General features: G+C 39.9%; 1 protein-coding gene across 7 annotated transcripts in view; it reads right to left on the bottom strand.

The window, feature by feature from the left end:
• Positions 1–27,599, bottom strand: part of RBM47 (RNA binding motif protein 47) — a 163,552-nt gene that overhangs the window by 50,905 nt on the left and 85,048 nt on the right. The window contains exon 1 of one of the 7 annotated variants that reach the window (XM_086705191.1): positions 23,645–24,733. The exons of 4 other annotated variants lie outside the window; for them this stretch is intronic. In XM_086705191.1, coding sequence (XP_086561317.1) covers positions 23,645–23,724 — 80 coding nt within the window. In that variant the 5' untranslated portion in view covers positions 23,725–24,733. Of the gene's footprint in view, positions 1–23,644; positions 24,734–27,599 lie in introns of those variants that run through there. 2 more of the 7 variants (XM_025921564.2, XM_086705192.1) reach the window with 2 other exon arrangements.

The raw sequence follows: 27,599 nt of genomic DNA, 5'->3' as shown, positions 1-27,599 counted from the left end.
TTTGCACTACTTTCTCAGCTTAGTGGGAACTTCCAAGAGTTTCAGTTGGCCAGGCTGGGCTGCTTGGAGATCTCCACACACCCTCACTCTGGCTCATTCCTACCCCCTTCACCCCCAGATTGCAGATGTGCATGACTGAGTCCCTAACCCTCAGAAATGTTCACTGTGACAGGAACAGTACTCAGAGAGAAGAAGACGACAGAGGTAGGAGTGGATCAGGACTGCTCCCTTCTCTTCAGAGTCTAGGGTCCTGCATTGATTGAGTTCATTCATGAGCCTGTGACATCATACATCATTATGCCTGCCATAGAGCCTCTCTGTAACTTCTCAGACAACTTGAATGACAGAATTATCCAATAAATTAAATCAAACAGCCCCACCTCATATCCAGCCAACTCCTTCCCTCCCAAGCTTTACTCAAGCAGAGGACATTTCTTTTATTACTTTTACTTTAAATTTGTCACAAAAGCACAGCCACTCTAGTGTTCTCTACTTCCCTGAATGGGCAGTGAACAGCCCACAGACTTCAAGCACCTGTGTTTATTACAGGCAAGAGGACATCTGGTGAGGCAGCCAATGAAGAGGTACAGCAAGGTATGTTGCATTTCCTGTCCAACTTTCACTCAAATTCATCACCTCCATCTGTAATAAAATAACCGTAGCTAACTCCTCTCTATAGCCCTTGCCATATACCAGGCACTGTTCTATGTGTTTCACATGTACTAACATATATGGTCCTCATAAATACATTTTGAGGTTACAGACTAGTATTATCCACATTTTATAGATGAGGACACTAAGGCACAAGAACAAAGAAACTTGCCCAAGACAAACAGGTTGGCAACAGTGGAATGAGGATTTGAACCCAGGCATTCTGGCTTGCAGAGACTGAAATTTTCCACTTCTGGATAAACAGATAGTATTCCTTCCTCCCCTCGCTTTCTTCTTTCTTTCTTCCTACTCATCTGCCTCTCTACCTACCTATACATCCTTCACCTTGCCACTCTTACTCTGTCAGGGACAGGCATTTCTGTACTAACAGGAAAAGCTTTGGAATTTTAGAGATGCTATCTTTGAAGCCAGGCAGAGAAACCTTTAATACTTGGTGAGTGAAACCGAAACTTACAAAAAAGCCACAGAACCTCATTTAAATCTAAAGAAAATTCTCTTTGCATTTTCTGCCTCTGTCCTAGGCAGCATTCTTCATTAATTCATAAAGCCTGTTAGATTTTATAGTGATCCCATTCTGCCCCCTCTCTGTGGTTTCTCATAAGCCAAGAAATTACCTGTCTTTACCCTATATTTCCTGTGGTCATTTTAACAGACTTTTTATTTTCAAAAGAGGAAGTTCAGAATGAATAGTGAATGCAGGTGGAAAAAAGATACCTGTTACAAAGTCATAAATAATGTGTAAAATCCAAGCCCTGTGTTTATCTTTTGCTAGAGAAAAGCCACATTAAGAGAAAAGCTGTATTAGGTTATAATGTAAAAAGTAGATTCCTCCTACCCCCTTTTAGAATGTGCAGTCAGGTTAACAAGAACTCAGGAAGCACATGGTTTTGCCAAGTATTATGTGAGTTTTGCTCTTTAATAATTACATGCAGTTTTAATAATATCCTCATAATTACTGCAGAAATCCCCTACCATTCTGGATTTACGGAGTACTATGCTTTTCCATTTCAATAGGTGTTTCCGGAGCACCTTCAATAAAACTTCAGGATGTACTCAAGTACTGCTGGGGGAGAGGAGGGATTGCAGTCAAAGACCTGGACCCTAATGTGGTCTCTATTAAGTAGGAGCTAATGATCTTTTTTGGAGCGACAATTAAATGTCAAACAATTAGAACATATACAATGTAAGGCGAAACAAGGCACCATGTGCTGTTAGGCACTAAGAGCCATGTTGTAAGGTAGAGAGTCATTGTCAAGTTGATCAGAGTCCGTGGGGACGGCTTCCTGCGAGAGACGCCAGTAGCCTGTAGTCTGATTTAGTCATATTAGGTTAGAAACATAGGCAATCACAAACCCCACAACTTTAAAATAGGGGGTGCCCGGCTGGCTTAGTTGGAAAAGCATGTGACACTTGATCTCCAGGTCGTGAGTTCAAGCCCTATGTTGGATGTAGAGATTACTAAAAATAATAATAATTAATTTTAAAAAACCTTTAAAATATGCACTTCTCTCCATCTCTTTGTGATTAAAAACAAAACAAAACAAAACAAAACCTCTTTCCTGAAGAATTTTTTTTATTTTAAGAATGGGGCACTATCATTATTGGTATTAACCTCAAACACAATATATTTTATAAGTATGATACCTTAATCGACCAGCAGGTTGAACTGATCAGGGGCTTGAATAGCTGGAAAGATACTACATGCTGTCTTTAGAAGACTTATTCTTAAGACCTTTGGGTTCAGTTCGTATTTAAGCTTAATTATCTGTTCAACATATTCTTCTACACTTTCTAAAAGGAACTCTTACTTTTTGAGAGCATAAAAGTAAATATCCTAAAGAAATTTAAAACAATTATAGAAATAATGGAAACCATACAAAATAAAAATCTAACGTTAAAACTCTGGCTGTTGTCGATCTATAAACACTGGTTAAGTCACTAATTAGAAACATGGGGACATCTTTAAAAGATCAACTGTAAGACTGACCAGTTTAGATAGGATGCTAAAATTAGCAAGGAGTGTATGTTCTAGAAAAAGAACATAAAATAGTACTGAAGCAAATAGTTTAGACATAATGAGCCTCATTTTCTATGATCAAATGGTTAACCTTGCAAGAACACTCAATTTTGAATTGGTTATATGAGTCACTGAATCATTCAACAAAGGGTTTCTGATCACCTATCTGGCTTTATTCTAGACCCTGGTGATAGACTGGTGATCAAGACAGACAATGTCTTTATTGGGGAATCATAATAAACTAGCAAACACACACACACACACACACACACACACACACACACACACACACACACCTGAACCCTGATCTGATGTGGTCTCTAGTAACTAAGAGCTAATAATCTTTTGTGTGTATGTATATGTGTGTGTGTGTGTGTGTGTGTGTGTGTGTGTGTGTGTGTGTGTGTGTGTGTGTTTGGGGGAGAGGCCATAGATACATGCAATGAGGAAGAACAAAGCAGGGGAACGAAGGGGGGCTGTTGCTTAGGGTGGTAGGGGAAGTCCTTTCTCTCTTGAACAGAGACCTGATGAAGTAAGGGAAAAATGGTTTGAAGACCCAGAAAAAAAGCATTCCAGAAGAAAGAAGGAAAGGCTATAGCAGGCTAACAGGCTTGGGGTATCTGAAGAATACCAAGAGAGGGGCAATGCAGCTGACAAAGGGTGAGCAAAGCAGGTTAAGTGTCAGGTAAGGGCCTTTTAAACAAGGATTGTGGGTTCTATTGGGCTTAATAGAGGATTCTAAGCAGAGAAGTGACATGATATGATTTTCTTTTCCTTAAGATCACTCTGGTGTGGAGAAGAGATCACAGGCGAGCAAAGGAGGAAGCAGAGTGACTGGCTGGAGACTGTTCCAGTCCTCCAGGGATGGGATGATGGTGGCTTACACTAGACTGAGTGGTAATCCTGGTAAGAAGAGAGGTGGACCTTGAGTTGTATCTGAAAGGCAGAGTTGACAGAACTGGCTAACGGATGATCTGTGTGATGACAGTGTCCAGGATGACTAACACTTCCGGCTTGAGCAATTGAGAAAGGGGTGGCACCACGATGCCATGTCAGTAATATGGGGTAAAACCTTTTTTTTATGGCATGGCATTCAGTCGTAAACAGTAAAAATACAAATATATAGTGTGAGTGCTGTTAATCATCAAGCAGCATATTGGAATATTATTTTTAAAAATCTAGGTTTTAGCCAACCAACGCCCTCAGTCCTTAACTTCACTGCTAAATATATTGGGCATGGCCTTTACAGTCCTGTTTCTAGTTTTTTCTGGCACTTTTATGGTTCTTTAATTCAAAATAACGTATGCACTATGGAAAACTGATCTCAGGACCAAGAAACAAAAAAAATACACAAAATGGTCTCAGTGACCTCCATGATTAAAACCAATAAACCACAAATTTAAGAAACACACTGGTTAGGGTGGGTGGTGAGAGGGAGTATACAAAAGGTCCATACTCTAGAAACTCTGCCAAACTTCAGAGAAACAAAGAATTGCATAAACAAGCACCTGCCTAGAAAACTCTTGGAAGCTCCCAAGGCCTCTTGGATGGTGGAGTCGGGGGACTAAAGAGTGGAGACACCCTCATTCTCCAGTTCCAAGACCTCTTTCCCCTGTGCCCACTGTCTCGCCTTCAACTCCACTTGAGCTGAAGTTGAAGCTCTTTGACAATTGCATACTCTTTCCATCTTGGGTTTCATGATCCTGTTGTTACTTAGTTCCACTCATGACTACCATCTGCTTTTGTAGATTTTACATGATTGACCTCCCTTCTCTCTGTCCAACAGCACTGACTGCAACCTATGATCTTGCCCTTCTACATCCCCTCCTCACAATTACATCACTTAGCCCTTGCTTTCCATTCTTCTGTTTATAAAAACAAAACAAAACAAAACAAAAAACCCATCCTACTGGGGTGTCTGGATGTCTCAGTCAGTGGAGTGTCCAACTCTTGATTTTGGCTCAGCTCATGATTCCAGGGTCACTGGATTGAGCTCCACATCAGGCTCTGTGATGAGCATGGAGCCTGTGTAAGATTCTCTCTCTCTCTCTTCCTCTGCCCCTCTCCCCTGCTCATACATGTGCTTTCTCTCCCTCTCTCAAAATAAACAAACAAATAAATAACATCATATATCAATTCAGATACCCTGTTTAGCTAATGTGAAGTATGCCAATTAACTTGTATGTCATATATGCAAGGTATATATATTTTCATGTCTCACTTCTAGGAATTACAAATGACTCTAAAAGCCAACAAAATGTTCAAGCTCATTGGTAAGCAAATAAATTTAAATTAAAGAAAAAAATATGTAAACCATATCACTTTTAGCCAATGAAATCAGCAGATCTTTTTAGTGAGTAAGAGCTAAAATGTCATTCTTCAGTAAGACAAGTATAAATTGATCAAAACTTTTCTTTAAAGGGTTACCTGGGTGGCTCAGTCAGTTGGGTGTCTGACTTCAGCTCAGGTCATGGTCTCATGGCTTATGAGTTCGAGCCCCATGTTGGACTCTGTGTTGACAGCTCAGAGCCTGAAGCCTGCTTCAGATTCTGTGTCCCTCTCTCACTCTGCCCCTCCCTCGCTCATGCTCTCTCTCTCTCTCTCTCTCAAGAATAAATAAAAACATTAAAACAAAGTTAAAAAAATAGTTTATAATCTATATTAAAAGCCTTCAAAATGTACATTCTCTTCACGTAGCAATCTGTCATTAGGAATTTATCCTAAAGAAATAAAAATGAAGTTTACACACAAAGATGTTCATCTCAGAATTCTTTATAATATATTTAGAAACTACCGAAATACCTGACCTTGAAGAAATGATTAAATAAAAATTATATTATATTGTAGTTGCAACTAAAAATTATATTACTTGTACATCACTAAAAATATATTTATAAAGAACTTCACTGTCACAAATAAAGTTTTATGACATGTGAGATTACAAAAATAGATAGTGTGGAAATTATGAAAATAGACGGTATGGAAAATCATACATACAGCATGATCTCGACTGATACTATGGAAATAAAAGTTAGACACATGTAACAAAACACTGGTGATGGTTTGTCTCTGGGTAGTAAGAGTACTGAATAGAGGTTATTTTAAATTTCATTTTGAGATACTTCTGTATGTTAACATTATACACACATAGATTTATGTTATATATCTTTAACACATATAACTTTGATCATCAGGAAAATTTAAATGATTTTATCAAATAAATCTCTTTGCTTCTAGCCCATTCTCCCCTTTTCAGCCCATCATTAAGTTCTGCCCATTTTTTTCCTTTCCTTTCTCACTGCTTTCACTCAGCACTAACCATGCATGACCTCCCACCTCCACCCCTTGGCTTCCCTCCCTGATAATCATGTTCCCTGCTAACCATCCTGAGAGCGGGAGTAAACACGGTCTACCTTAAGTGGTTGGGATCATGTTACCCCTAATGAAGGGAATTTGATGTGATCCTTGGTCATCCATAACACTCCAAGCTTTTGATCATGAACTGCAAATCTTTGGTTAACTTCTGACTACAACCCATTGCATAATTTCCCTTTGTTCTGCTCAACCTCAACATAAACACACCCACATGCAAAATTCCCAAGACTACCATTTTACTTTCTGTAACATACCGTTGTTTTCTTTCCTAACTCTTCTCTAGAATCGCCTAGAAAGGCTTCTTATCCAAGTATCTACTTTTCTCCAAACGAGTTTACTACCACCTTGTTTCAGCATCCCTTTTTTTTAGTACACATTGTGCAATTGTGTTTGTCATTTGCAATCAGACTTGCAAAATGCAAAGAAATTCCTGTTTTAGTATAATATTGCCTAAATAGCAAATGCTTCTAGTGTACATAAACCATAATTCTACTTTTGAAAATGAAAACTTATACACAAAACTTAAGACCATCTCTTATGAAAAATGAGATACACCAGTAGTCAGGTTGTTTGTTTATATCATCTACTTGCACAGTAAGATGGTAGTTCCTTATAAAGTATATCTAAGGCATTTAAACAAAGAATTCACAGCTCAATCTCTTTAGCTGTTTGGTGAACAACTATGGAGACAGGAAGAATAAAAGTCATATGAATGGTTGTCGTCTCTGAGTAGCAAGAATATGCATGTGGCTGTTGCATCCGTCCTCCTACTATATTTATTTCACATGAGTCCCTGACACCTCAGTGCTTTGACAAACACCTCGTTTCTCCAGCTCTGTTTTACAGACAGGGAAACCAAAGAAATGGCCATGGAGTGGCTTAACACAGCATGTTTTTAGAAATGCCAACACTGAGGGGTGCCTGGGTGGCTCAGTGGGTTAAGCATCCGACTTCGGCTCAGGTCACCATCTCACAGTTCGTGGGTTCAAGCCCCGCATCAGGCTCTGTGCTGACAGCTCAGAGCCTGGAGCCTGCTTCAGATTCTGTGTCTCCCTCTCTCTCTGTCCCTCCCCTGCTCACACTCTGTCTCCCTCTCTCAAAAATAAATAAATATTAAAAAAATTTTTTTTAAAGAAACACCAACACTGAAATGATCCTCAATTCTAAGTGAAACCATGATAAGAACTACATGAGAATCACTTTGACCTTAAGTCTTAATATAAATGATAGTGTTAGCCATGACTCCTGATAGTTACTCGAATGGACAAACTTTTTAATTGAGAAAACACATTACTGTGAAAAACTCTTGTGAAGAGAAAGTAGACAAATCCCTCAAACACATAAACACACGATTAACAGTAACATCTTATTAAATATCGTACGAATGGTTGTCAATGCATTTATTGGAAGTAAAATTATAAAATAATAATGATTAAAAAAATAGAATACCATTAATGGTACTCCAGTTCTCTTTCATAAATGAACAAGGAAAAATTATGATGCAAGAAATCTCCATACCAGACTCCTTATATGCACATACATATGTACCAGCAGAAAAATCAGTTAATAATTGAAATTAGGTTGGCGAATTAAACAACTAAACATAATAGCTCACGAGGAAACTGATAATTTATCCAAATTTCAAACTGAACTAAAAATTGGTCCCAGTCATTACTTTTTCTTCTACCAATAACTGAATATTAAATGGAATTTAGAAATATTTATTAAAATGAAATCAAAGACAGACTACAAATGGGGTGGATTACAATATATATAATGAAGCATTGATTTCCTTAATATGCAGGAGCCCTTACAAATCCCAATATAACCCAATAAATATTAGCAAATTTATGAACCAGTAGCTCACAGGAAAAAAAAATTCTATGGCCAATAAACATAAAAATATGTTTAACTTTATTCAAACTGAACTTTGTTCAATTAAATAGATGGAAATCTAAACAACAAATAGGGATTCAGGTCCATTTTGGATCTCAGAAATGCCAGTATTTCTTTAAGCACTCACTGGAGTGGAAGGGTCCTAAGATTTCAAGAGCCACCAAAAATTATTGTGTTTTCTCCCCAAAAGGGAAATATACCATGAGCAACCTTAGGATGGTCAAGACTCATCTGTTAGTTCTTTTACACCATAGTGGGACTTTTATAAAGGACTGGCAGATGGAACTGAATAATACAAAAAAGAAAACAGAATAAATCAGTGTCTTAAGAACTGAGATGTGCCTTGTGGTCTCTACCATCTGATGATGTGAGTGATTTCACCTCTATATCATCTATTTCCTTCCTATCAAAAATCCAGTGTCTAAATTTGATATATAATAAATACACTCACACACACACACACACACACACACCCCTTTACACGTGCCTCAGAGTGTGCACCTTGCCTTGATGACTTGGCACTCTAAAAATTATTTAATGTCTACATCTTTTCTACTACTTAGTGGTGCTCTTGATAAAAAAAAGTTTAATAGGAAAAGAGAGAGAGAAAGGGAAAGGGAGAGAGAGGGAGGGAGAATAACTGAGTAACTGAATACTGGTTGTACTGATTCTACTAATTAGATCTTTGGAAAAATTCCTTTAGAATATTTTATTTCTTCTTCTTCTAGGTGAAGTGGAAATTATTTCTCCACAATAATGTCAGAGATGCCGTGAGGGGAAATATGGACAGCATGAATGAAAATGTTCTGCATTTTCAGGGAAATATATATTATTGAAATATTGCTTGCCTATTATTTTAAATATTAAATATTAATATTTATATTTAAATGGTAATGACCCAAAACTATTATCTACTATACTTAATAAAACATTTGTATTAAAATGTTTTACTTTTCTTAAAGGTTTTAGGATAATCTTTGCTAATACCATTCACAAATAACTAGAGGTTAGCTATATTTTCATTTTCAAGGATGCTAACTGAAAGTTTCATAATGAGGATTGCTCCATACCTTTCTTCTTGTAAAACCAGTAGCCACTCTTTGACTGAAGAATTAGAATAACAATGTATGTATTTTTTTTTTTACCCCTGAGAAATGTTTGTTAGTCACATAAACAGCAGCCACACTATGTGCCTTGGAGCTGTAAACTTGAACATGCTATCCCCATGGAGCCTCAGGTAACAGGACTTAATATTAGCTCTTCTGTGGAATTCAGGGAAAGGCATTTCTATCCCCACCTCCAGACGAGAACTTGAGGTACTATTAAACTTAAATTATAACTTTTTAGTGATACCATTTTCATAATTTATGGTACTCCCATCCTGAGCTTGTTTCAAATTTATTCAGAAAAATACATTTCCTGCCTTCGTTTTTATATCATCACTATGATATGGATGGATGATCAAATAAGTAAGGTATGCCATCTTTCTGAGAAAGAAAGGTCTCTTGTTTGGAAGTCACATCTAGGGCTGCCACACCTCAGTAGGAAATGTGTCTCACTCAGCACCTGGTAGCAAACGCAAGTGAGGCTCATCCCAGGAGCACATGCGGGTGAGGTCATGGATGATTGGCAAAGAAGTACAAACTAATGGAAACACGACTCCAAGCTCTGTAGCTACTTTACATGGCGCTGGCCCAGCATAGGCCCATCTGACCCAAAGACAACAATAACAAAGTGAGACCAGCCAACCTTTACTGAGCATCGGCCATGTACCAACTCTGAGCTAAGTACTTCTTCACATGTAGCTCATCTCATCCTCTCAACAACACTAAGCAGTAATAACTATCGTTATGCTTGTTTTACGCATGTGGAACCTGAAGCTTACAGAACTGAAATAAGTTGCCCCAAATCTCACAGCCACTAACTGGGAGAGACAGAATTCACAACCAGGCAGCTAGACTCCAGAGCTCGTGTTTTGACCCCAGAACTACGATGCCAAACAGACCCCACCAGCGGAAAGGTCAGTGCTTCATCAATCGTGCTGTGTACTTGCCTCATGGATTAAGCTGCCTTGTCACTCTGTCCCCAGAGGGGAAGTCTGAGCACACTGGCTCAGCTTCAGCATTGGTCACTCACACTTACAAACTAACTGTCTAGTGGGATGAAGAATGAAGCCAATAGCTAGAATGAAGTAAACAGGAGTGCCTGGATGGTTCAGATGGTTAAGCGTCAAGACTCTTGATTTCGGTTCAGGTCATGATCTCACTGTTCATAGAACTGAGCCCCGAGTCAGGCTCTGTGCTATCAGTGGGGAGCCTACTTGGGATTCTTTCTCTCCCTCCCTCTCTCTCTCTGCCCCACCCCCATGCACGCTCCTCTCTCTCTCTCTCAAAATAAACAAACTTAAAAAAAAAAAAAAAGAAAGAAAGAATGCAGTAAACAACCTAACCTCCCAGTTTAAAAAAGAGCTAATGAAACCTGAAACAGCCTAAGGGAAGAATGGAGTTCAATAAGAGTAAAGAGTCAAATGGAAGTAAAAGAAATGGAGAACAGAAAACAATAAAGAAAATGAATGAAACCAAAAGTTGGTTCTTTGAAAAGATCGGCAACATTGACAAACCTGTAGTTAGAATGGCCAAGAAAATTAAAAAAAGACTCAACTTAGCAAACTCAGAAATAAAAGAGGGGACATCACTACAGGCACACCTCGGAGATACCGTGGGCTCAGTTCATGACCACCACAACAAAGCAAATGTCACAATAAAGCAAGTCAAATGTATTTTTGTGTTCCTAGTGCATATAAAAATTATGTTTACACTGTACTGTAGTCTATTAAGTGTACAATAGCATTATGTCTAAAAAAACAATGTATGGGGCGCCTGGGTGGCTCAGTTGGTTGAGCGACCGACTTCGGCTCAGGTCATGATTTCATGGTTTGTGAGTTCAAGCCCCGTGTCAGGCTCTGTGCTGCCAGCTCAGAGCCTGGAGCCTGCTTCTGATTCTGTGTTTCCCTCTCTCTCTGACCCTCCCCCACTCATGCTCTGTCTCTCTCTGCCTCAGAAATAAATAAACATTAAAAAAAATTTTTTTTAATAAAAATAAAAAAAATTAAAAAAACAATTTATGTACCTTAATTAAGAAATACTTTATTCTAAAACATGCTAACCGTGATCTGAGTTATCATTGAGCCAAATCTTTTTGCGGGAGGAGGGTCTTGCCTCAATGCTGATGCCCACTGACTGATCAGGGTGGTGGTTGCTGAAGGCTGGGGTGGCTCTGGCAATTTCTTAAAATAAGACAACAGTGAAGTTTGACAGATCGATTGCCTCTTCCTTTCTCAAGAACACCCAGAGGCCATTGTAGTATTATTTATTGGCCTAATTTCAATATAGTGTCTCAGGAAAAAGGGAGGCCCAAGGAGAGGGAGAGAGATGGGGGAATGGCCAGTCAGTGAAGCGGTCAGAATGTACACAAAATTTATTGATAAAGTTTGCCATATTATATGGGTGTGCTTCATAATGCCCCCAAACAATTATAATAGTAATACCAATGATCACCAATAACAGATCACCATAACAAATATAATGAGAAAGTTTGAAATATTGTGAGAATTACCAAAATGTGACACAAAGAGAGTGAAGTGAGCAAATGGCTATTGGAAAAACGGTGTTGACAAAACTCCTACAACTCAATAAAAAGACAAACAACCCAGTTAAAAAACAGGCAAAGGATCTGAACTAAACATTTCTTCAAAGAAGGTATACAAATGGCCAAAAAAAAAAAAAAAAATCACATGAAAAACATTCAACATAATTAGCCATCAGGGAAATGCAAATTAAAACCACAAGGCTATACCACTTCACACCCACTAGGAAGGCTATAATAAAAAAAAAAAAAAAAAAGGTAACAAGGGTTGACATGCATATGAAAAAATTGGAACCCTCATATACTGCTGGTGGGAAAGTAAAATGGTGCAGCCACTTTAGAAAACCGTCTGGCAGGGGGCGCCTGGGTGGCGCAGTCGGTTAAGCGTCCGACTTCAGCCAGGTCACGATCTCGCGGTCCGGGAGTTCGAGCCCCGCGTCGGGCTCTGGGCTGATGGCTCAGAGCCTGGAGCCTGTTTCCGATTCTGTGTCTCCCTCTCTCTCTGCCCCTCCCCCGTTCATGCTCTGTCTCTCTCTGTCCCAAAAATAAAAAAAATAAAAACGTTGAAAAAAAAAATTAAAAAAAAAAAAAAAAAAAAAAAAAGAAAACCGTCTGGCAGTTCCTCAGGTTGAACACAGACTTATCATACGACCCAGCAATTCTACTCCTAACTATATGCCCGAGAGAAATGAATACTTAGGACCACACAAAAATTTGCACATAAATAATCGTAGCAGTATTATAATAGCCCAAAAGTAGAGACAACACAGATATCATCAACTGATGAATAAATAAATAGATAAATAAAATGTGGCATATTCAGGGCACCTGGGTGGTTTAGTCAATTAAGCATCCAACTCTTGGTTTCGACTCAGGTCATGATCTCATGGTTCAGGAGCTTGAGTCCCATGTCAGGCTCCATGCTGACAATGTGGAGCCTGCTTGGGATTCTCTCTCTCTCTCTCTCTCTCTCTCTCTCTCTCTCTCTCTCTCAATCTCAATAAATACATAAACATTTTTAAATACTATTAAAAATGTACTCAGCACTACTTTAGTGCTGAATACTGTTCTGTAGTATGAATATACTACATATATTCATGTGGTATATTCATACTACAGAACAATATTCAGCACTGAAAAAGAATGAAGTATTAATACTTTCTATAACATGGATGAATCTTGAAAACATTAAGTAGGTGAAAGAAGTCAGTCACAAAAGACCACATTTTTGTATTGATTCCATTTATATGAAATGTTCATAATGGGCAAATCTATAAAGACAGAAAGTAGATTAGTGGTTGTATAGGGCTGGCAATGGGGGGTGGCAGGTGGGAAAGAAATGGAAGTGACTGGTAATGGGTACAGAGGATTTTTTTTAGGGAGGTGATGAAAATGTTCTGTAACTGATTATAATGATGGTTATACAACTCTGTGAACATACTAAAAACTCAGTGGTGTGTATACTTTAAATAGGTGAATTGTACTATGTGAATTATATCCCAAATAAAGCTATTATATCTATCTCTATCTCTATATCTCTATAGTGTGTGTGTGTGTGTGTGTGTGTGTGTCCCCAGTATGTCAGAGTGGAAGTCAGCAAAGGCTGACACTCACCATGCCCACTTCATAAGGATAGATTTCAAAGGCTTACCCCAGATTTCTCCCATTCCAACCATCATGCCCAAGTGGCAAAAGCTGGGTATGCAGCTGTGGTAGCTGTGATGTTCATGTCATGTTACCCCTAATTTCATTTCAGACTAGAACTGTATAGGTAAAATCTCACCACAGAGAAACATTACAGAGAAGGTCAGGGCAATATTTTATGTCCTGGTGGATGGCTTAGTACTCCAGCTTCTTATTCACAGTGAATCGCTTTCCAAGAAAATGCTCTCTGGTCCCCACTCAATCAGCACTCCCCCTGTGACGAAAGTCCCCGATGGTATCTGTGTGTACACACACACGTGCATACATGCTTTGCTGGAGATGGGAGTCTGTGGGCCAGAGCACTGCTAAACTGAGCAATGTGTAAGTAACCTCCCTTCCCAGCCCCAGCAAATGATGATTTTCCTTCCCCTTGTATCTTCCTCCTGAATCGTCTTCATTCCAGTCAACTTTGCTTTCCAACATCTCAGAATGGTTTAGCAGAAAGAAAACAAGCTTTAGAATCTGGTAGGCAAGAGCCCAAAAACTAACCTTATTCCTTTCCACTTAGTAACCTTGGGCAAGCCTCAGATGTCAAGTTTGTAAAATGCATATCACACAGTATCCAAACCATTAAAAAATATTTCTAGAGTTTCCACTACGTGTTGGGTACTGAGAATACACACCTGAGTAAGACACAGACTCTTAGGTAAGAAAATTCATGGTCTAGTAGGAGACATAGAAATATACACAAATAATTATTACAATGCAGTGTGATAAATGCCATGATAGATAGTATCATAAAGGAGGGAGGGATTGATTCTCTTAACAGTGGAAAAGAAGGAAGAAGGCTTCATGGCGTGGCTGTGAGACTTTGCTAAGACAATGTGTCCACAGAACCCTTGGCACGTAGCAAATACTCAGAGAGTGTGAAGTTCTTGCCCCACCAAGGGCCCTAGGAATTCAGAAGAAGAAAAAAATAAGTTTGGGCAAGGGAGGTAAGAACCTGGAAAGGACTGTTCACTGCTCTGGTCAGAGTTATTATTAAGAGCTAATTCAACTAAAGAAAACTGGGCATCACTTTTTTATTTCTTCCTGCCCATAAATATACTAACTAGAAAAATATAAATGCAGATGTCCTGGGTTTAATATTGTGTATTTTAACCTATAATTCTAACTTTGCCAAATAAGAATGTCAAGTAAAATGGCCCCCCCAAAAATTCTTAACTCTTTCTTCAGCCAATACATATGCATTTACTGACCACCCCCCTCCCCATTATGTGGCACCAGGCAACAGAGACATAAAATTACTTATGACAAGCTTAGAAATGACTAGGGCAGATAAAACAAGACTTTAATAATTGTAACACAGGGCAGAACAACGTGTTGTTTTTATTCCCTCACAATAATTGCTCAGGAGGTTTACTTGCTCTTGAAACAAAGCAGGGAGTTAATATTGATAATAATGGTTCCTTCCTGATCAGACCTGTACCTCTATTCTAATTTTGAGAAATAGATATTTGGAAATGGGCTTCCCCTTGGTGATAAAAAAAGATATGATAAAGTTTCTCAGTAGAGACAAGTCAAGTACTCAATGTTCTCAGAGCAAAATCTTGCTGAAATGATAAAACATCCACCGGTTATCAAGAGGCTTAGCTGTGCAGATAAACAACCTTGAGAGTCAGTAAATCTACGGTAGTACAAGGCACGTGGTGGGTGTAACTCAACTTTGGAGTCTGTGGCATACGATGTGGGGATTCCTAAACCAGAGATCAACGCAGCACCTGCACTAAGGATATAGCAGATCCCTACTTTCTCCTGCCCATCCACCTTCCCGTGCTCCCTGGTAAAGACCCCTCCACCTCCCATAAATCAGAGATAGGTCCATGCAGGTAAATCACGTCCATCTGGGGATGAGAAAGCTGTGGGGTTTTCCTTAGGAATGAAAGTTGTAAGAACAACGTAAGCCTGAAGTTGCCAAAATAAAACCAAGGCAGAGGACAACAGGCTGGGAGATAGAAAGAGAAAAACAATCCTGATGACCTGTTTTGACTCCTTTGATCCAGCCATGTGTCACCCTTTGGAATTCCCAGTTACGTAAATATATATGTATACATGTAACTTCATGTATAGAATTAAATTTGATAGATTTGTTTGTTGATTGATTCCTTAAGCTACTTGGGATTGGAATTCTGACACTTACAACCAAAAGAGTCCTAATTAGAAAGGGTCTCACTGCACTGCTCTTCCTCAGTGTATATTATTATGGGGGCGGGGTAACCAAGAAGGTCACGGAATAATCACACCTGACCCATCCCCTTTCCATTCCTTTTTCCTGTTCAGCAAACGTACTCTCCAGGTGCCAGAGAAAGCCACCATTTTCCCTCCTTAATTCCTTCAGTAAAATTTTACTCTATGCCTCTTCACCCTTATTGAAAGGGCATTTCATCATTTTTGGTATAATGGAAGAATGGTGTGAATCTAACGTATCTTTGAAGAGAAGTGCTAGAATTCAAACAGAAAATCAACAAAGGACATTCCGATGAAAGAGGGCTCCTCCTAGAAGTTTCTTATGTTTAACTTCTGAAAAGTGGTCAGATCTCTCTCTCTGTGTAGTAGAATCTTACAAAAAATTCTCTCATTCATGGAGAGAGCCTTTTTGCAATGATTACAACCGAATGCCATGAAGTGCAGCCCCCAATAAAAGGCCTGTCTATCCTATATCTGCGTCTGCTGTCCTGAGCAGTGTTAACTAGGATTGCTCAAAGAATTCAGAAACAATTGATCATCCTCATTTTTCTCTTTCCTTTTATTTTATCTGCCTTCTCCTACTTCCCTCTTAGAAAAAGAGTGTAGATTAAGAATAAAGAACAAAACCTACCGGGAGGCAACTTTTACAGGAAGCCATGGAAAATCTGTTAAGAGAATTTTTGACCAGGGCTGACCCAGATCAGTCAGTACCTGTGTGGGCTAAGCAGTGGCTCACCCATAAATCTGTTTATGTACAGTGCAAAGCAGGGCTACCAGCAGGAAGGATGGCTTCCAAACCATCATTCAGTCTAAACTATTATATACCAACCCTGCTTGTGGAACTAAAACAAATTAAAAACAAAGAAACAACAACAACAACAACAAACCCGCCATCACAACAACTAGAATTTTTGTAGGGTCCTGGGCCTTGGTAGTTTTTAAAGCTCCTCCAGGTAATTCTAGTATGTAGCCAAGGTCAAAATCCATTAATTTATACAGACATCCAGACAAAATCTTTCTCCAACCATTGCAATGTTCTGGGTTGTTCTGGCTGTAACCAAAATGGCTACCAACAAAGCCTAGGGTATTCTCATTCTTTCTCTTCCACAGATGATTAAGTTATCAGTTACAAAGCCTTTACAGAGTATCAGCCTGAACTAAGCACCTTACATACATCATCTCTAAGCTTTACAACCATCCTGGACAATGGTCCTCAGTAAATACTTGTTGAATGAATATATAAATAAGCAAGGACAATGGCAGTGCAAAACTCAGGGGGAAAGGCTACCTCACCTGGACTCATCTCTGTTCCAGATAGTTGCTCTTTCTCCAGCATCCCCATCTCTGAGGTTCCCACAATCTCACTGATGGATAGGACCCTCTAGACACATCTTGACCCCATGGCAATCTAATCTGGTTTTCCTATAGCTCCAAGAGTTAAAAAATAATTATTTTTAAACTGAGTCTAACCCAGGACATGTTTTTGTTTAGTTCTAAAGAAAATGCCCATTTGTCAGGAGGGTGTATTGAGGTAAGTTAAGATTCAACAATTTTTTTAGTGCTCCTATACTAAAACTAATCTGAGGGTAAAGGTAAACTCCAGCATTTACTAAATGATGTGGCTTTGTTCAAGGCCCTGAGGGCTCAGTGCCTCAGTTTCCCCATTTGTAAAAGGTGTTAATGATCCCTAGCCAGTAGAGCCTTTGTAAGATTGTAAGCACCTGGTACAATGACTGACGCATAGTAAGTACCCAAATAGTATGACTTGAGAAGCCATCGTAGACCAAAGAGTATTGTTGAAGAAGTGCTGTCTTTTTTTTTTTTTTTTAATTTTTTTTTTTTCAACGTTTATTTATTTTTGGGACAGAGAGAGACAGAGCATGAACGGGGGAGGGGCAGAGAGAGAGGGAGACACAGAATCGGAAACAGGCTCCAGGCTCTGAGCCATCAGCCCAGAGCCCGACGCGGGGCTCGAACTCACGGACCGCGAGATCGTGACCTGGCTGAAGTCGGACGCTTAACCGACTGCACCACCCAGGCACCCCGAAGAAGTGCTGTCTTTAATGGCTGCCACAGCTCACCAAACACCGTGTGGTTAGCAGTGTGGGCCAGTGGGAAGAACTGGGAACAGTGGAGGTAGAAAATCTGGATGTCAGCTCCTTCACTAACCAGGTGCATGATCTTGGCTTCTCTATTTCAGCTTTCTCACGTACAAAACGGGCATATTTTACAACTCAAAAATTTTCTATAAAAGGTAAACAAAATTCAGAAAGTATTTTAAGAAGTATACAAATGGGTGCACCTGAGTGGCTCAAGTGGTTAAGCATCCGATTCTTGATTTCAGCTCAGCTCATGATCTCACGGTTCATGAGATGGAGTCCTATGTTGGGCTCTGCACAGACAGTGTGGAACCTGCGAAGGATTCTCTTTCTCCCTCTCTGCTCCTCCCCCCACCCAAATAAATAATAAATATTTTAAAAACACAAATGTTTAAACAAGAAAAAAAAAGGAAGTATACAAATCTAAGATATTCTTCCTGTGCTTGTTCATAAATTTAAAAAGAATCAAATCTTTGATGACTGTTCTCAAGCATCCCATAAGAAAGGGGCTCTCATTACCTGTGCAAATAATAAAGCAAAAAATCTTTGCATGTACTGACTGCTGTTTCTTCTAAAAGTGACTTAGAATTTCAACTGAGACACTATCCAGATGTTTCCTTGTCTTCCATTGGGCAAGGGTGCCTTGCTGAAATGACCTGACTGCACCAAAGAGCCCACAATTTTAATGCAAATTTAAAAACATAATCCCTTTCATCCACCGCCATAAAGAAATTTAAAGGTCATATGCCTCCTTTTGTTATTCTAAGGGAAGGACATTCTGAGCAAGTCTCCAGTAACTTTTGAAGTTAGAATGGAATATTTGTGAATGCACACATTTGTAGGCTGGGAAGTTGAGGTAGGTAGTAGTGAGAAGGAAATTTAGAAACTTATTCATCTCTAAGATATTCAGTTGAGTCGGACTTTGACACCCATGGGATCAGCACCCAGAGCTCTGTGTGAGTTAGAATTTGAAGCTCTTCTAACCCCATTGTGAAAGACACGACCTTTGTCTCCCAGGAAATTTCGCAGCAAGTCTGACTTGAAACTTACACCTACCTTTCTTATTGAATATTTCTTTACCCATAAATATTAAAACCTGATCTTAAAAAATAACTCTCAAAACTTGCTATATATAGATGTTAGAATACCATGTGCATCTGAAAATAAAAACTATTCATAAGCAAAAATAATCATTCATAAGCAAAGTTCAGTGAGTGAAAACTACATAAGGGAGCCCGTTTTCATAATGAAACCAACTTCGAGGGGAAAGAGAAAATGGCCTAAGCGAAGTCAGGTCAATGGCCAGCTTTCCTGCACTGCTGCATGAAAGTGAAGTCTTCGGGGCGCCTGGGTGGCTCAGTCAGTTGAGCGTCCGACTTCGGCTCAGGTCATGATCTCGCGGTCCATGGGTTCGAGCCCCACATCGGGCTCTGTGCTGACAGCTCAGAGCCTGGAGCCTGTTTCAGATTCTGTGTCTCCCTCTCTCTCTGCCCCTCCCCTGCTCATGCTCTTGCTCTCTCTCTGTCTCAAAAATAAAAAATAAACGTTAAAAAAAAAAAAAAAAAGAAAGTGAAGTCTTCGATAACGAAGTGGCCTCTGGCATGGTCTTTGCCAGGACCAGATTGCCCCTGGTATAATCAACAGCTTGCGTGTTTAGGTCGGATCAACTGTTAAGTCATGAAACTTTTCTCAAGCTCAGTTTCCTCATCTGTAAAAAAGTGGCAGTCACCTCCCAGGGGGATGGAGTCAGTTAAGTAAACACCCTACACAGAGCACTTAGTAAATATACTCCCAGAAACAGACTTTTCTCTCTCCACCCCTCCGGGTGATAACACTTCCAACCACACCCTTTCTGAGATCACTTAACTTTAAAGCACTGGCACACACAGGGAATGATTTTCAGCCCATATAGCCATGTTTTTCAATCCCCCAAACATATTAAATGGTGGTCTATTCTTACAAAGGAACACTAGGCAGCAATGAAGGAATAAATTCCAGCTACATGACACAATGTGGACAAATGCCACAGACACAATATTGAATGAAAGATGCCAGATACAAAAAAGCACGTATGGTTTCATTTTTATGTTCAAGAACAGCCAAAGCTACTTATTCTACAAATACTGCTTCCATGATAGGAGAAATCAAAATAATGGTCATCTTGAGCCACGGGGTGACAGAGAGGAGAAGCACAGAGGAGCCTTCTGGGACACTGAAAATGTTCTGTACCTTGATCTGAGTGGTTGTTACACAGGTGCGTACGTATATAAAAATTCATCAAGCTGTACACTTCAGAGTTGTGCACTTTATTGCCTTTGTTACACCTCAATAATGTTTAAAATAATATTTTAAATATTTTTAAATTATTTTAATTATTAAATATTATTATTAAATTATTTTAATTAAAAATAATGTTTAAAATAATATTTTTAAAAGATTTTATTTTTTAAGTAATCTCTACAGCCAACATGGGGCTCACACCCACAATCCCAAGATCAAGAGTTTGCACACTCCACCAACTGAGCCAGCCAAGGTGCCCTTAAAATAATATTTTTTTCAAAGCATTTATTGGACTTAATCTTATTACATGGAAGTTTCTCTCTTGTGCATTCTTCCAGGCTCTTTTTACATTTACATATATATGTACATGATAAATGTGTTCATTGGTACCTCATAATTGTAGAAATAAAGAATTACTCATATATGAAATTTTCCAAATAATTGAATGTATCCACTTAAGTAAGCAAAGGTTACTTAAGTAAGGAAACCATTACTTTCTTCGATGAAAATCTTTATGAAATGATTTGCAGTCTTCACTATCATTTTAAACAGACAATATTGAGTACATTCCTCTTGGTGAACCAAGGTTATCCTTAGAAACTTATATCGTCAAGCTGGGCTGAGACTGAGCTATAACTTCAGCAGCTATTGTTTCTATACTGATGACGGTAGCTTTTGTCCCTTCTCTGTTATCTGTGGCTACTGCTTTCTGTCATCTGCCTGTCTCTGAGGATCCCGGTCCTTCTCATTTGCTTTCTTCCATGCATTTATTTGTAGGGTTGGTGCCTATCTTTTGCATGCCTAGTATGTACTAAGCACTGGAGATAATTGTAGCAAAGAAGATACTCATTATCCATGACCTAAGGGGATCCAGATTTTAGCAGAGGAGTCAAGTATAAAATAAGTGTGGGGCGCCTGGGTGGCTCAGTCAGTGAAGCATCCGACTGCAGCTCAGGTCATGATCTCACAGTTCGTGGGTTCAAGCCCTGCGTAGGACTCTGTGCTGACAGCTTGGAGCCTGGAGCCTGGAGCCTGGAGCCTGCTTTGGATTCTGTGTCTCCCTCTCTCTCTGCCCCTCCCCCGCTTACACTCTGTCTTTCTCTCTCTCAAAATAAATTTTAAAAAATAATTTAAAAAAAAACAGTATAAAACAAATGTGATGACTATCATAAAGGGGAAAGCATAGGACCTAATTCAGGAGGTCACTTCAAAGAAGTGCCATTTAAGCAATGAGAAATGAAAACCAAGCCCAGAGTGAGACCTTAGTATTTGCTGAATGAGAATGAATGCATGAGTGATCATTAGCCAACAGAGTTCTGAATTATCGAAAGATGCCTAAATCAAGAGTCAACAGGCATTCAGTGAGGCCCTGATGAACTTAATGACATTAATTTTGGTGGCGATGAGGACTATATTCTGTTTTAAGACACTGAGTTACTTGACAAATGAAGAATTTTTACTCATTGTTCAGCTAACTATATGTATTCAGTTTTCATTTCATGCTACCAACACAAAACCAGCCCCAAATAGCCCAAATCTTTACGATTCCTCTATCTTGCCTGCATAGTTCTGACCCCTAGCTCCTATGAATGTGACTTTCCTGGTATAGTTACCCAAAATTATCTGCAGAGGTAGCTGTCACCTACCCACGCTTCTGTGTGACAACTCTGTCCAAGCAAGCCAAAGCAGCCCCAATTTCTCGGGCAGTACTGAACGTTGCAAACTGCCATCTAATTTGGGGCCTATTATTGTCCCTGAAGCGTTCACCTTCATGACATATACAAGTCAAGAACTTGCATTCTAAGGAAAAAGGGAACAGATGACAACAACCTTTGTGGAGAGACTATCCAATTATCTGCCTTTTAAAGCAAACCTGATATAGAAACATTATCATATCACACAGCAGCAAAGTTTAAAATGACAGAGTTAGGAGTCGATGTATTCAGGACTTAATCTGACGTACGAGTTGGCCCATCAACAAACTATCATGTAAGGAAGAGCGAGAGGTACAAACATAGCCTTTGGTGATCATAGCTTCTTACAATTCCGTGCAGATCTTTGGGGCTCAATATCTGAAAAAGCTCAACAAAGGAGCTACACTGAATAAGGATCTTCCCAATGACATAAAGGGAAACAAGGAATGACAAGCATCTGAAAAGGGTGTATTTTTAGACTTCTTCCCAGAGTCTTTCTGTTCATCTGTTAAGATTTCACACATAAAACTTCATCCCTCTAGTTCAGCTACAGTAGAATTAACACATGAGCTCCTCCACTGGTTAAACTCTAGTTTGGATTTATGTGGCATCATACATGGTCAAAAGTTTCACAGACTATTCATCAACTAAGTGCAACCAAGGGACAGACCAGTAGAGAGCAAGCACTCTTCCCTCTCTTTCGAAATCTTCAGAGTGGTAAGAAAAAGTTAATCCGCTTGTCAAAAGTCACATAAACTTTCAGTAGTCAGGGTAGTGAAACTGCTGGCTGTTAAACCTGATTTTCTGACACACATATACAAATACCCAAATCTGCTATCCTTCAGGTGAATGCGATGTCTTTTGACCTCCACGGCTGTTACTTTCAGTCCTATTTGCCTAAATACACAAAGCCACAGTGAAGTCTTCCCATGAAGGAGGTTTCCTCTAATTTTGAAACAATCGTTTCTTCCAGCCATTTTGCAATGGACTGGGAACCTGTCAGGAGAAACACTCTTGGCTCCTTACTATCAGTGTCACGAGGCAAATCATGTTTTTCCAAAATCAATGGCCTCTTAACTTCAGTACTGTCTTTATACTTTCGTCTCCCACTAGAAGGGCAAACAGGCCAAAGATCCCGTGGTTATTAGAGTGAATACATTACACTGCGATTCCTTTCCCTGAGAACTCGAGCATTACAGAAATCTTTTGAAGCTATTCTTTTCCTACATTTTTCCTATTTATTGTTTGGGTTTTAGCCACTATTAACATGTCCCCAGGTATCTGCAATTGTTATTAAATTTGATCAAATGTAAACATTTGGCTAAGGCTCTAGTTTTATCATATATACTCGTATTTTTTTTACCAAAAAAAAAAAATTGATCAAATGTAAATATTTGGTTAAGGCTCTAGTTTTATCATATATACTCATATTTTTTTTTACCAAAAAAAAAAGCTAGAATATAAATACTTAGTGTTTCCAAGAAGTATTCAGTCATTAGTTCTCCAAAATTAATGTATGAACTGTATATAGTCATTCCTAGAATGTTCTAAAAACACAGATTTGAGGATAAGAAGCAGTCTTTCAAGCTGACCTTTAATTTGCTACCTTGTCCAAACTTAACAGAAAAGGTGAGGAGGAAAGAAAGCTTCAAAGTATTTTCATGAAACCAGAACCACCATTTAACAAAAGCTTTTAATGGCATGAGTCACGGGGCACACCGAAGTGCAAATCACAAGGTTACACGTCGCCTCCTAGAAACACCACACCTGGTTCCAAATTCTTTACTAAAGCAAATGCTCACTAACATCTCATTCAGATCACTGGAAAACCTCAAGCACAGGAAGATTTTACCTCACTCTCCATGACATTGAAGTCCCTCTAGTAAAACCGAAAACACCATTTGACCGAAAGTGAAGATTACAATTATCCGGGGCCTCCGAGATACAGTTTGCAAAGCAATTATTTTTGCCCCTTCCTCCCCTCCCCGTTCCTGCCCGTTCAGCCGAAGGCAGACCAAATTGTATGTAATCTGAAAATTTAGATATTTATAAATAACAAAGTATGAAACAAGTACCTGCCAAACACCTGGAGCTCTCTTTCCTCGGCTTGCTCTCTCCTCCCACACTCTGGCAACGGAATGCCCTTCAAAACCATGGCTCAGTGCTTTTGGTAAATGTTTTACGAGACACTAAACAGCCTTGTGTCCCACCCTCAGAGCAAACACCATTGAGAGAACACAATATAATGGTTGCAAAGATATCGTGTGATGTACAATAATGCAAATGAATAGGCAGGCTCTATTTCTACACTTCCCCTTAAGGGGGAAAAAAAAAATTCCAAACCTGTGAGGGGTGGGGGTAGGCCGGCAGGAAGGGCTTGCAGAAATACACCTTGACACCAGAAGCATTACAAGTTGTGTGTGTGTGTGTACGTGTGTGTGTTAAAACAGCATTACGATACTGCTCTCATTGTTCTCATCTCCGAGCAAGTCTTGGCTTGCTAACCTGAAAAAGCGTCCAAGGCAAGAGCTAATAAAGGGTAGAGTTCACCAGTGAGTCTGTAGACACGGTAGCAACTGTACATTTACCACCTCTTTCTATTTATTAGAGAAAATACAACTCAAAAAAGCCTCTCTAACCCTTCTTGCACAGTCAACAAAATGTACTCCCCGTTTTCCATATCCCTCAAGTAACTCACAGTTAAAAGCCAACCTCTGCTCTGAACCAGAAGTTTTGCATTCCATTCAAGTTAACAATTACAACTGGAGGATAACAGAAACTTGCTGGCACTGAATTATTAGCATACCCAGAATGTCAGGTGCCTCTTGGTACCACCAGGGTTAACACGATAAAGAGAAGGGGCTCAGGGGTCAGCTGCCTGGTTTTACAGAAACCACGTACGGAGATGGCTGGAGTCTGGAGCCCATGTGGGCAGCACACATCTACCTGCTCTTGGAGCTCTGAGTGGGACATCTGAGAAACGAGAAAGTAGAATTATTTAGCAAGTGTCAAGCCTACTCGCTAAAAGGAACCCAAGGCCGTCTAGAGGAGAAGATAAAGAATCGACTTTCGCTCTGAAATCACACACACAGCCAGGTTAGGCAAATAAGAAAACCCATTCTCTTGTCCCCACCCCCTACCCCAGTCTCCAGGGATACTCAAAATTCTGTATTTGATATCTTTAGGATGTCTAGTGGAGTAGAAAGAAAACCAAACATAGGACTGAGATCATGGCTTTTCCACACACTAGCTGTGTGACCTTGAGCCAATTATTTAACCTCTCTGAGCCTATAAAATAAAAATGTCTCATCTATAAAATAAAATGTCTAGAACCAGGAAAGATATCCCAAAGAACTGAGAGCTCTCCCAATCTCAGAGCCTAGAAAATGGCACATTTTCAAAACTTAAGATTTCCAAATCTTAAGGGTTGTTGCAAATTGTTTTGTCCCCTTACGTTACAGTTATAGGTCCCATTTTATTTTCCATTTCCTCCTATTATAGATGCCTCAGGTTAGTGCTGTGACTAAAGGCAAGTGACTTCACTTCTCTTTTGTCTTTTGTATTGCAGGGTGGGTGTCTGCCTCCCAAGGAGCACCGTGAGGGGCCTCCCAGCCAGCGGCCTGAGTCCTTCTGATTTTACATTTCTCCTCTTCATGAACCCACCCGCCCTTGAACACAACCTCACTTTCCCTTTCCTTCTCTCCTTTCTCACTTTTCTTTTTCCCTTCCTTTCCTCCTTCCCTTTCTGCCTGGCCACCCTGAGAGAGAGATGATGGAAATGTGGCGGAGAGTAATTATCCTCCTCATCCCATTTCTTCCATTATTTCATGTGTCATATCAAACACTCTGGGGAGGGAGGGAAGTCGGATGTTAGTCTATCATCCAGATTCTACTGGCGGGAGCCCGAGACACAGAGATTCATCTGGTCTCAGGGCAATTGCAGACGGCGTCCTGCAGCTCGGCTTTCCTGACAGGCCAGGGTTGCCTCAGCCGCCACTCCAGCGTGGGCCAACGCCCGGGCCTAAAATGTGTCTCAGTGCCCCAATGTCCCCACCTGTTCTAGTCAATTCTACCTGCCAATTGTGGCATATTCTCCCCTGGGATCGCTCATCTCCTCATCTCCTTCCTTCTTCTGTCTTGGCTGGTCTTCCTCTTATTCTGTTTTTAGGATCTATCTCACTCAACCCCTATAACTCACTTTTGACGACCACTATCCCTGTGTGCCTTTTTTCTTTTTAATGTTTATTTACTTTTTGAGAGAGAGAGAGAGAGCACGCAAGGGGGTGGGGAGGGGCAGAGAGAGAGAGGGAGACACAGAATCAGAAGCAGGCTCCAGGCTCTGAGCTGTCAGCACAGAGCCTGACGCAGGGCTTGAACTTGAACAAGATCATGACCTGAAACACTCAGGTGCCCCACTGTGTGCCTTTCTTTAGGCAAACCCAACAGGAGCAAATCTCCACCAAATGACAAACCTGTATGTTTGGGGGAAAATTATCCAGTTCCTAGGAGGCTTTCTTTATCAGTGCCCCTCTTGGGTCACGTATCCCATGTCACCTGGCACCCCACTCTTTGTGTGTACGTCAACTGCTTTCTAGACCACCAGAGTACCCACTTCTGCACCCATGCATGGAGTCCAGGGCTTAGGACTAAGGAACATACTGGAATTTTGATGAAAAAAATGTGAGGACATAGTATCTGAATCTAAAGCAGTGCCCTGATGGAGTAAACTTCAGGTATAAGCAAAGGCCTGAGTTTGGGGTTTTGATGTAGCTGCTTTGCACTTTTATATATATATTATATATTATATATTATATATTATATATTATATATTATATATTATATATTATACATTATACATTATATATTATATATTATATATACTATATATTATATATATATGTATGTGTATGTGTGTGTGTATATATATATGTATATATTCAAATAAGGATAAGAAAAGTGGGTTATAAAGACAAGGTAGCAAATAAGCTGACCATCAAATTGTGCCATGAAACAAGCATCATTTACTAAATGTCTGCAATTACCCAGTACTTGATACATGTTACCTCATTTAATGTAATCGCACAGGAAGAGACAGACTCGGAGAGACTGCCCATGGGCAGGCAACTGATAAGGACAGAAGTGAAAATCAGAGGTCTCCATCCTTGCCCTTTGCCTGAGCTGTCCTCATGTGACACAAGCACACTGCAGCCTGCTCACTCCAGGGACGTGCCTGTTGCCCCAATCAAGAGCCACCTGCGGGTGTTTTCTGCCACTCTGTGCTCTGCTCAGAACCTGCTTGACCCTGTTTTTCTACTCTACGCCTTTTCCTTGTCCTCTCCACCCTCCTCCGGCCACCTTTGCTTCTTATCCCAAAGACAATCTGTCCTGTTCACTTGGAAATCTATTGGCAAACTCGAATATAGGGGCCCTCGTTTGACCACAAAACCAAATAGACAGTATGGATTGCCCCACTTAAGGAAGCCGTTTATAGTCATGTCTTCTGTGGCTGCAAATTTGATACTTGATTTTAAACACGGCAGGCTGTGTTAAAATTCCCTGTTCTATATAGATAGCACTTGGTGTGTGTGCTATTATATTCAAATATTATATTTCATGGTGCTCAGAGACTAAAACTCTGTGTCCCTGAGAAAGAACCATGCCTTCTGTACAAAATAAATGTTTATAATAAGATTTCCCCATTTCCAGCCATACACTTCTTTTTTTTTATTAAAAAAAATTTTTTTTATATTTTTATTTATTTTTGAAACGGAGACAGAGCATGAGCAGGGGAGAGGCAGAGACAGAGGAAGACACAGAATCCAAAGCAGGTTCCAGGCTCTGAGCTGTCAGCACAGAGCCCGACGTGGGGCTCAAACTCACAGACCATGAGATCATGACCTGAGCCGAGGTCGGACGCTTAACCGACTGAGCCACCCAGGTGCCCCTCCAGCCATACACTTCTAAGTTGAGTTTTTGCTCTATTTTTTTATGTCAGTGTGCAGGTATACCCCTGAAGTTTTGTGTTTTTTT

The sequence above is a fragment of the Puma concolor genome, chromosome B1 (assembly GCF_028749965.1).
Source record: "Puma concolor isolate L17-30 chromosome B1, mPumCon1.1.hap2, whole genome shotgun sequence".
Taxonomy (NCBI): Eukaryota; Metazoa; Chordata; class Mammalia; order Carnivora; family Felidae; genus Puma; species Puma concolor.
Note: the sequence above shows the minus strand (reverse complement) of the source record. Positions and strands in the feature narration are given on the sequence as shown.